The sequence below is a fragment of the Triticum dicoccoides genome, chromosome 4B (assembly GCF_002162155.2).
Source record: "Triticum dicoccoides isolate Atlit2015 ecotype Zavitan chromosome 4B, WEW_v2.0, whole genome shotgun sequence".
Lineage (NCBI taxonomy): Eukaryota > Viridiplantae > Streptophyta > Magnoliopsida > Poales > Poaceae > Triticum > Triticum dicoccoides.
Genome location: NC_041387.1, coordinates 55,240,239 through 55,251,232, shown reverse-complemented (window position 1 = coordinate 55,251,232; position 10,994 = coordinate 55,240,239). Strand labels below are relative to the sequence as shown.

The 10,994-nt window shown below is 51.0% G+C and overlaps 1 protein-coding gene across 1 annotated transcript; it reads left to right on the top strand.

Moving 5' to 3' along the window:
* The first annotated feature begins 6,972 nt into the window (after nt 1–6,972).
* Nucleotides 6,973–7,999, top strand: LOC119294971 (STS14 protein-like). Its single transcript, XM_037573282.1, has one exon. It carries the CDS (start codon nt 7,125–7,127, stop codon nt 7,680–7,682), a length of 558 nt encoding a protein of 185 aa, XP_037429179.1. The 5' UTR covers nt 6,973–7,124; the 3' UTR covers nt 7,683–7,999.
* The last annotated feature ends 2,995 nt before the right edge of the window (nt 8,000–10,994 follow it).

The following is a 10,994-nucleotide window of genomic DNA, read 5'->3' as shown; positions in this document are numbered from 1 at the left end:
TCGGAGTCCCGTATGTGATCACGGACATGACGAGGAGTCTCGAAATGGTCGAGACGTAAAGATTGATATATTGGAAGCCTATATTTGGATATCGGAATGGTTCCGGGTGAAATCGGGATTTTACCGGAACATCGGGGGGTTACCGGAACCCTCCAAGGGGTTAATGGGCCTTAGTGGGCCATGAGGGAGAAGAGGAGGGCCGGCCAGGGCCGGCCGCGCGCCCCCTCCCCTCCTAGTCCGAATAGGACAAGGAAGACGGGGGGTGCCCCCCTTTTTCTCTTTCCCCTCCCCCTTTCCTTCTCCACCAAGGCAAGAGGGGGGAGTCCTACTCCCGATGGGAGTAGGACTCCTCCAGGCGCACCCCTAGGGGGCCGGCCGCACCTCCCCCCTCCCTCCTTTATATACGGGGGCAGGGGGCACCCTAGTGAAGGAAACATGCCCTAGAGGCAATAATAAAGTTATTATTTATTTCCTCATATCATGATAAATGTTTATTATTCATGCTAGAATTGTATTAACCGGAAATATAATACATGTGTGAATACATAGACAAACATAGTGTCACTAGTATGCCTCTACTTGACTAGCTCGTTTATCAAAGATGGTTATGTTTCCTAACCATGGACAAAAGAGTTGTCATTTGATTAACGGGATCACATCATTAGGAGAATGATGTGATTGACTTGACCCATTCCGTTAGCTTAGCACTTGATCGTTTAGTATGTTGCTGTTGCTTTCTTCATGACTTATACATGTTCCTGTAACTATGAGATTATGCAACTCCCGTTTACCGAAGGAACACTTTGGGTGCTACCAAACATCACAACGTAACTGGGTGATTATAAAGGAGTACTGCAGGTGTCTCCAAAGGTACATGTTGGGTTGGCATATTTCAGGATTAGGTTTTGTCACTCCGATTGTCGGAGAGGTATCTCTGGGCCCTCTCGGTAATGCACATCACTATAAGCCTTGCAAGCAATGTAGCTAATGAGTTAGTTACGAAATGATGCATTACGTAACGAGTAAAGAGACTTGCCAGTAACGAGATTGAACTAGGTATTGGATACCGATGATCGAATCTCGGGCAAGTAACATACCGATGACAAAGGGAATAACGTATGTTGTTATGCGGTTTGACCGATAAAGATCTTCGCAGAATATGTAGGAGCCAATATGAGCATCTAGGTTCCGCTATTGGTTATTGACCGAGAATAGTTCTAGGTCATGTCTACATTGTTCTCGAACCCGTAGGATCCGCACGCTTAAGGTTTCGATGACAGTTATATTATGAGTTTATGAATTTTGATGTACCGAAGGAGTTCGGAGTCCCGGATGAGATCGGGGACATGACGAGGAGTCTCAAAATGGTCGAGACGTAAAGATCGATATATTGGACGACTATATTCGGAGTTCGGAAAGGTTCTGAGTGGTTCGGGTATTTTTCGGAGTACCGGAGAGTTACGGGAATTCGCCGGGAAGTATATGGGCCTTATTGGGCCATACGGGAATAGAGAAGAGAGGCCAAAAGGAAGGAGGCCTGCGCCCCCCTCTGGTCCGAATTGGACAAGGGGGGCAGCCCCCTTTTTCCTTCTCCCTCTCCTCCTCTTTTCTTCTCCAACAAGGAAAGGAGGAGTCTTACTCCCGGTGGGAGTAGGACTCCCCCCTTGGTGCGCCTCCTCCATAGGCTGGCCGCCTCCCCCCTTGCTCCTATATATATGGGGGCAGGGGGGCACCCCAAAGACAACAACAATTGATCTTTGAGATCTATTAGCCGTGTGCGGTGCCCCCCTCCACCATAGTCCTCCTCGATAATATTGTAGCGGTGCTTAGGCGAAGCCCTGCGACGGTAGAACATCAAGATCGTCACCACGCCGTTGTGCTAACGGAACTCTTCTTCGACACTCGGCTGGATCGGAGTTCGAGGGACGTCATCGAGCTGAACGTGTGCTAGAACTCGGGGGTGCCGTAGTTTCGGTGCTTGATCGGTTGGGCCGTGAAGACGTACGACTACATCAACCGCGTTGTTCTAACGCTTTCGCTTTCGGTCTACAAGGGTATGTAGATTACACTCTCCCCACTCGTTGCTATGCATCACCATGATCTTGCGTGTGCGTAGGAATTTTTTTGAAATTACTACGTTCCCCAACACCTAGAACACACAAGTTGATCTTCAAGATTGTTCCTTAGCCGTGTGCGGTGCCCCCCTCCACCATATTCCACCTCGGTCATATCGTCGCAGAGTTTAGGCGAAGCCCCGCGCCGGTAGAATATCATCATCGTCACCACGCCGTCGTGCTGACGGAACTCATCCCCGACACTTTGCTGGATCGGAGTCCGGGGATCGTCATCGAGCTGAACGTGTGCTGAAGTCGGAGGTGCCGTACGTTCGGTGCTTGGATCGGTCGGATCGTGAAGACGTACGACTACATCAACCGCGTTGTCATAACGCTTCCGCTTACGGTCTACGAGGGTACGTGGACAACACTCTCCCCTCTCGTTGCTATGCATCACCATGATCTTGCGTGTGCGTAGGAAAATTTTGAAATTACTACGTTCCCCAACAACTTTGCCATCATGCAGAGGTATTGATCCTCGATCCTTTGCCAATACCGCTTGGTGGTTTGGTCGGTGCCGGTGCACGCATCAAGAGACACAGATTCCCAAGCCTTGATCAAGACTTTGTCTTCCAATGGAGTGTAGTTCTTCAATCTTGCGCGTTTTGCTTGTGCTTCGTCATACACCCCATCGTCAACCTCCTCCACATCATCTTCTTCCCTGTGACCGTGCACGCCACCATCCATCTTGTTGTAACCATACTCACCGATCAGGGCTATCGATGTCGACGGTGTTGTCGTCCAACATTTGCATGAAGTCGGCGGTCGCATCATGCATACCGGCGCTACAAATTCACTCGACAAGTCACAAACAAGCGGAATGAACAAAAGTGAAAGAAGTGCAAGAAATCGAAGCATCATACCTTGCGCCCATTCCGTCGAACACCTCGAGGGCGGCGGCAGCAGCGCCATCGGCGGGCATTGTCGGGGCAAATCTTGCCGGAGCAAACGAGGGAGGTGTTGGCGGGGTAGCTCTTCCGACGAGCTTCTTGCGTTTCACACCAGAAGCCTTCCCCTTTTTCGCCAGCGGGTGCTGGACCAAATTCGCATCGGAGGGGCGGGGCCGGCGGGCGCGCGTGCCTTCCCGGTGGGGCCTGCGGGAGCACCGCCCTGGACGACAATGTTGCCCTACCGCTTGCGGGGTGGCGCGATGGAGCCTTGAACGGTGACGGGCGCGGCATGGCCGGCGACGAGATCTGTCGAAGGGGGTGACGCGTGGATGGCATCCACGGTGACGGCCGACGGCTGAGAGGCTTCCATTGCAGTGGAGGGAAGCCGAAGAAGGTGCTCCGGAGCAGGCGGAGGGAGGTGGTTGGCAGCGGAGGGAAAGGGAAGCAGGAAGACCGTGCAGAAATGTCTCTCCCGCCAAATCTTGCAGCTGATAGGAGTCAAGCTCGGGTCGGCCTCCCGCTCCATGAATCTAAAGGTTGAGGTTGAAGTTTTTTCGTGCCCCGCAATATTTTTTACAGTTCGCGGACCGGTACGGTGTCTGGCCGGGGCACTTTTTTGCTTGAAACCTTAAATGGGCGGTTATTTTGTGTGTCGGCACCCTTTAAGGGTCTGCTAGAGATGCTCTTAGTCCATACAAAATTTAACAGAGGAGGCTGGCTAGAAGAGACCTCGGGTTCTTCTAGTACCGCTTGGGTACAGAAGGATTGGGTTTCACTTTGGCACACTCAAGTCCCAACAAAAATACGACCCTTCTTGTGGCGATTAGGTCAACACTCACTGCCTGCATATGATGTTCTCGACCACGGGAATATGGTGGATACGCCAAACTGCAGTCTTTGTGGCATGGTTGATTCATGGAGATACTCGCTACTGGAGTGTTCGATGCCTAGGGCATTTGGCTATGGATGATGAGGGCCTGGTTGAGCATTTGATACACACTAACGTAATAAGCGCAAGGAATTGGCTGTTCGAGTTGATTGGTTCACCATCATATGCTGATTTTGTTTGAGTGGTTATTTCCCTGTGTGCGATGTGGTCTTCGAGGTTGAAGGCAATTCACGAATCTGAATTCAAGTCTCCTCTCTCGACCCATTTGTTTATCAAAAGATTAATCGAATAGCTCAGTAGTTTGGACTCAAAGCCACAAACATCTGAGATTCAGAACCCCAGGAACTCTTTAGCTATGGTCTTCTCGCATATTTTGGATCCATTGATTTTGTAGACTTTGGTATGCAGGGGAGCGCAAGCATTGGCCAATGATCTGCTTATTCGGCGACTTTTTTGTTGCATCAGATTGCTTATCGGCAGTAGAGGAAATCGAAGATAGGAGTGGAGGATCCAACACAACCATTGTCCGCGAGATCAATGCAAGGAGAACCGAATTTGACGATTGCCGTTTTAGCCATGAAAGTAGAAATTGTAATTTTGAAGCCCATTATGTTGCAAAAGTTTCCCTTAAAAAAAATGTTGCAAAAGTTTCGCTTTCTCTTAGGGTGGGACGCCGCTTATGGCTAGGAGTTCCCCATGATATTGTAATGATCATTGAATAAAGTGGAGTGGGATTGTTCTAAAAAATAAGAGACCGTAGCAGCACTGATCTGAACAGCCTAATAAAAGGGAAGTGTTTGGGGATGGTGCGCCGGCCGAAGCGCTCGGCCGGTCTCTTCCTTTTTTTCACGCGTGGGACACGCTGGCACGCGCGCGCTTAGTTGACCCAAACGTTTTTCTTTCTTTTTTTTCTTTTTCTTTGCTTCTTCTTCCTTCCGCCTCCGCCTGATCCCATCTCGCCTCCTCCATTGTAGCGCGTGGAGCAGCTCGCCGTCGCCCATGGATGTAGAGGTTGCAGCCCCGCTCTCATTCCCACCTCCTTTTTCTTCCTTCTCCCTCTCTTCCCTCTTCCTCCTCCTCTCTTCCCCTTTTGTTGCAACCGGCGACAGGCAAAACGCCGGGAGGACCGAGGTGCCCGTGCTACAACCATGGCCACGGGGGAGGAGCTGCAACCGCGGTACTGGGAGAGTTGCAAACGGCGTTTCCCCGTGCTACAACCATGGACACAAAAGCTACATCCAGTAGATAAAAAAGTTTCAACCAGACAACGAAATGCAGGAAAAGTTACAACCGTTTTGACAAAAAGCTTCAACCCGCAGATGAAAAAGCTTCAAACAGAGATTGAGAAAATCCTCCTCGACGACGACCACGACGTCTCTCTGTGTGTTTTGTTGCAACTGCAGAGTAAAAAGCTGCAAGCCTTTGTGAAAAAAGCTTCAAGCTCAGGTGAAAAAAGCTTCAATTGGCATGGTGGAAAGCTTCAATCCGCGAGAAAAGCTTCAACAGGCATAGAGAAAAGCTTCAACCGATGAGATAAAAAGTTTCAACCTGACTCGTCAATGGCAGCGAGCGGCGACGTTGAGAGCTGCATCGGCGACACGACGGTGCAACGACGATGGAGGCTGCTAGGTGTTGCAACGACAGGGGGTGCCGGTGTGCTTCAAGACGGCGCCATTTTTTGCTACAAGGGGGGCTTTCTGCTGGACCGGGGGGTGAGTATGGATGATGCGACAGCGACAGCGACGGGGACGGCGATTGGCGGCGACGGAGAGCGCATCCAGCAGCGTGGGACTAGGGGGGGGGAGGTCCAGGTGAGGGGGCTAGTCGCCGGCGGCAGGAGCGGCTGGGGTGGGGGCGCGGTGGAGAAGAAGGAGAGAAAGAAGAAGTCAACGCGGGGGAAGGGGACGCGAGGAAACAGATCTGACGGCTCGAGCTCGCGGATCGGGCGGCTGGGGCTTGACCGGCCCAACAATTGGGCCGGTGCGCCGGCGCAGATCGTTGCCCCTAATAAAAACACTGATCTGAACTTCGTACACAGCAGCACGTCTAGCAAGTTGCCTAACCGAATAATCTCACTATTTTCTGCACGCATCTTCACAGTGCCCGCCGAATCGTCCTCGACCAGAATCATTCCGTATTTTCGCCCCGAAGTCCCAACCCATCAACTTGGTCTTGGATCTATCCACGCCTCTTCGTGACTACTGCGTATCTGCTTCCCCGACGTGCACAATCCCCATTGCTAGCCCCAACAGCTCAGCTCAGGTCACGCAGCCGATCGCCGCACCCCCTCACGCGCTCGGCACCGGCCCGGTTGCGTCCGTCCAAGCCTGGGGACGCCGTGCTGATCTGGATCTCGACACGGGAAAAACCGCATCAGATGCTGGGCGGGGCACTGACACGCACCCACAGGCGACCCAACAACCCCCCGGATCTCGCCAGGTTCCGCGCTCCTCCCTCCACTTGCCAGCCGCGGGATCGGGCCGGGATGGCGCACGCCATGCACCCGTACACGAGCTGTGGCGTCGCGTCCCCAACATCACCAACTCCTTTTTCGGATCTGACCTTTTTTCTATCGCCATTATCTATGACGATAACACACCCTACCGCCAAGGTCTTTGACAGTAAGACTTACCTGCACCATCGCTTTCATTTTTTGCAGAAAGAACCCTACCGCCGCAGTCGATGGCGGTAGGACGTGTAACCCTACCGCCATAGTCTATGGCGGTAGGGTCCTTTTTGCAAAAAATGAATTTTTTATTGCATGCGTGCCTTTATTATAATTACATAGATGCCCCTACCGCCAAAGACCATGGCAGTAGGGTCCTTTTTCACATCGAACAGACGTGACGGTGTAATTAAGTCCTACCGCCAAAGACCTTGGCGGTAGGCCGTGTTAGCCTACCGTCATAGACAATGACGATAGAAAAAAGGTCAGATCCGAAAAACTTTTGCACATAGGGTCAAATCATGCTTAAGTTAAGGAAAAAGGTCAAAACAGTGAATTTGGCCACTCCAATGTAGGAGTACAAGTGAGCCATCGCCGCGGCACCAGCGAACCAGCGACTGCCGCGTAGCCATCGCTCGCTGCTGCCGGTTCCCGCTGAGCTTCTTAACTCGCTAGCTGACAATCCCTCGCGCGCACACTCCACTGTCCACTCACTCGCTCACGCCCAGTGCTCTCACTTCACTGCCCACTGCTCGCCATTACTGGCCTCACCCACCCCAGATCTCATGGCTCCCCAGAGCCGCCACCACGCGGCGGCCACGGCGTGCCTTCTCGTCCTCCTCGCGCTGTGCGCCGCGCCGGCCTACGGCGGCCGCGCGCTGGCGGTCGGCAAGGCGCAGGCGGCGGCGGCGGCAAACGCTACGGCGACGGCGGACGAGTTCCTGGCGCCGCACAACAAGGCGCGCGCGGCGGTCGGCGTGGCCGCGCTGCGGTGGAGCGCCGACCTGACGGCGGCGGCGGCGTGGACCTCGTCCCAGCAGCAGAAGCAGAAGAACTGCGCGTTCGCGGACATGGGCGCCAGCCCCTACGGCGCGAACCAGGGGTGGGCGAGCTACCGCGCGCGCCCGGCCGAGGTGGTGGCCTCCTGGGTGGCGCAGGGGAAGTACTACACCCACGCCAACAACACCTGCGCCGCCGGCCAGCAGTGCGGCACCTACACGCAGGTGGTGTGGCGCCGCACCGCGGAGGTCGGCTGCGCGCAGGCCAGCTGCGCCTCCGGCGCCACGCTCACGCTCTGCCTCTACAACCCGCACGGCAACGTGAAGGGCGAGAGCCCCTACTAGCGGCCGGCCGGGCTGGGCTGCCGGCGTGTCAGGCTGGTGGTGTCGCCTCTGCGTTGGGGCCGTCGCCGCCCGCGCCGGAGCATCGATCATTGTTAGAGTTACAAGTACGATCTAGCTTCGTATCTCTGGTTCAGTTATGGATGATTTGTGTTGCGAACTTGTGGTGCCTAGAATAACTACTGCTTAGATATAAGAAACTCATGTGGTGACGTGCCTAGCATATTGTGTGGAAAATGAACTTGTCATGTTCTCGGCGAGTTCCGACTTCCGAGGGTGAACTTGTTATCGGAGAAGAAAATTGTGTTTTTAACACGGTACACCCCTATGAACGCACATATGCACACCCTATCACTATGAGCACCTCCGAAAGATTGAGCCGGCATATCATCTTGAAATTTACGAAGTCATTGTAGCCACCTCGTCATCGATGGAAACGTCTCCTCCCACGAAATGCGCATCGCCGAAAATCCTGAAATAAATCCAGAAATAAATGCGAGCACCAGGACTTGAACCCTGGTAGGGTGGGGATACCACAGTTCGCGAAGAAAATTGTTCTCAGTGGGTTGGATTCATGGCATCTACACATGGCATTCACCCCATTTGTTTGGACTTGCAGACGTGCACTTTTTTATGGATATGGAGACATGAACTAAGTTTAAAATAGTACTCCCGTTCACAAATATAAGATGTTCTAACTTTTTTTCTAGATCAAATGTATATAAACATATTTTAATATTTTTTTACGAGGGCACATTTTAATGTGTTTGTCCATTCATTTCAATCTGTATGTAGTTTAAATTGAAATATCCAAAATATTTTGTATTTGTGAACGAAGGGAGTACTATTCTGATGTAAAGTCTCATACCCTTTTTCTTCTCGTCTTATCATCTTGAGATTAATAACAACACTAGTTGGGGAGTTGGCATCTAATCTGGTCTTGTTCTGAAAGATTTGTGACATCAAACACCAAATTGTTTGATCCCGTCAGTCCTCACATAGATAATATTCCATTGGGATGGATTACCATGGGTCTTAGAGCATCTCCGACATACGCTCAATAACTACTCCATCCATCTCAAAATATAAAAACGTTTTTGACACTTTTCTGATAGGGTGTTACTGTCCGACTAACATTGTTTGAATTATTAGGGAAGGTGTTGCAACGGATGCACCACATACATCTGACATGTGGGGCCCACATCTCAATGGTCGCATCTCCCTCCACCACATGTCAATGGGTCTCTCCTCCATCCATCTTCTATTTCTCCTCATACGACGTAATTAGGAAACTTACTATACGAATAATTCTTTCAATGGCCCTACTAAATCTCAGTTGGCTAAGACTTTGCGAGGTCTCCACACGTCAACCGTGTGATCGTTATTGCTTCTTCAAGATTCGCGTTGATAGTGGGCTTGTCTCATTTTGGCCTCTTAAGGCACGTCCAGCCCGTTTCTTCTTTTTTTCTTCTTTTGGTTGTTCGGACTCTTTTTTGTTAGCGGGCCAGGGGCCTTTTTCAGTATGGGGCCTCCTGTGACTTGTAGTTCTTTTTTTCATTTCAATTTTTCATTTTTTATGATGCAGCGGCGAATGCTAGTTGTGAACTTAGCCTTTAATTTTTTATTTTCTATGTTATTGTGTTTTAGGGGAGACAAAAAGGTTTCCTCCATTTCTTTTCACGTGTTGCTATGTTTTTGTTTTTATTATTTTCTTTCCCATTTCTTCTTTTTGACGGACCTTTTAAATACATGAATAATTTTAAAATTAATTTTTTGTAAATATTTTTTCTTCCAAGATTACATGTTATAAGAATATAAAACTTTTAATATTACACGAATATTAATGTAATTCTCTTGCACATAACTATAGTTGCACATTCGTTGGTTATGCGCAGTTGGATGTTCATCATCCGTGTGAAACTCTTTTTTAAAAAGTTATTCAATATAATTAGTTTATCATTTTTGTAGGTTCTACTTTTATTTGTATTTCTAGTTTCCATCTTTTTCATGCATTGGTCTTTTTTCGTTTTTGCAATGCATACATGTGCCATCTTCAGGCAATTTACACGAGCCTTTTGTGCCTAAGACATGGCTTATCTTTCAAAAAAAAAATTACACGGCGACTGCAAATGTCATATCCCGCAAAAAATGACCGCAAGAGTGGGCTCTCCATCAGAAAAATATTTTAAATGTGGGCAGTTGCATATCTGCCACTAGACACGCAACCGCAAGTGTCGCCAAGTACCACAACTTCATGTTTTCAACTACACGTGATTGCAAGTATCGCCAACTATTGCCACCTTGCCCTCCCCTCGACCTCCCCCACTGTCTTGATGGCCGCCACCCCAACCGCCCCTCTAAGCCGCACCACCGGTGAACAACTCGGGCGGCACCCTGCACCCGCACCCCTAAGAGATAATGAGGCTGATGCTTAATGAGGCTGTTGCTTCCTCCAAAAATACATAATGAGGTTGTTGCTTCCCGACAAGGTCGGCCTCCCCATGTCGTGTTCGGGATGCCTCCCTATAAAAGCAAGAGAGAGCGGAGAACCAGACCATCCTATCCATTGAAACATGCAATCTGATGGTCTACATCCCTCCAGTATACTAAACGTGTTTATGCTTTAATTACCCACCATGCCATTGCCTTAATTAATTACCCACTGTGCCATTGGGTTAACATCGTCCCGAACAAGTCGCTGCTGTCTGGCTACCACGCCGTCGGGACATCGCCCCACCTCTTCCCTACAACCTCCTCGCCAGTCATCGCCTCGACCGCCGCTGGACAACCTCCACATGTGCCTCTCCACAAGCGCCGCTGGACAACCTCCACATGTGCCTCTCCACAAGCGCCGCTGGACAGCCATGCCGTCCATGCGCCGCCGCGCCGTCGCGCCGTCCGCATCCGCGCCGCCCGGACCTCCGTGCCATCCACGCGCCGACCGCGTTCGATCTAAACTACGAGGGGTTGCCCCGACCCCGTTCCTCAAGTTGGCCGTGGAAGAGAGAGAGCGAGACGGCAATGGTGGATCTAGACGAGGGGTTGCCGTCCCTTTCATTGCATCCACCAGAAGAGAGAGATCGAAGGGTAGAAGCTTGACCGAAAATATATTTTTGAGCATATGCATCCCGGCCCGCTTATCTGGTGCGTCGAAATACCTCGGGATATGTGTCGGAAGCTACCGTAAGAAGGGCAGGCCACGGTTATATCGTCTGGTTTTGTAGCTCCTTCCTCCCTGATCTGCCTACTATGTAGCGTAGGGGCACTGTTCAGCATGAGACAAGGACAAACAGCTATGGGACACTCGGGGGGTGG

Excerpts from the sequence above, each read along its gene's own strand:
- LOC119294971 (XM_037573282.1), top strand. The coding sequence starts at position 7,125 with ATGGCTCCCCAGAGCCGCCACCACGCGGCGGCCACGGCGTGCCTTCTC.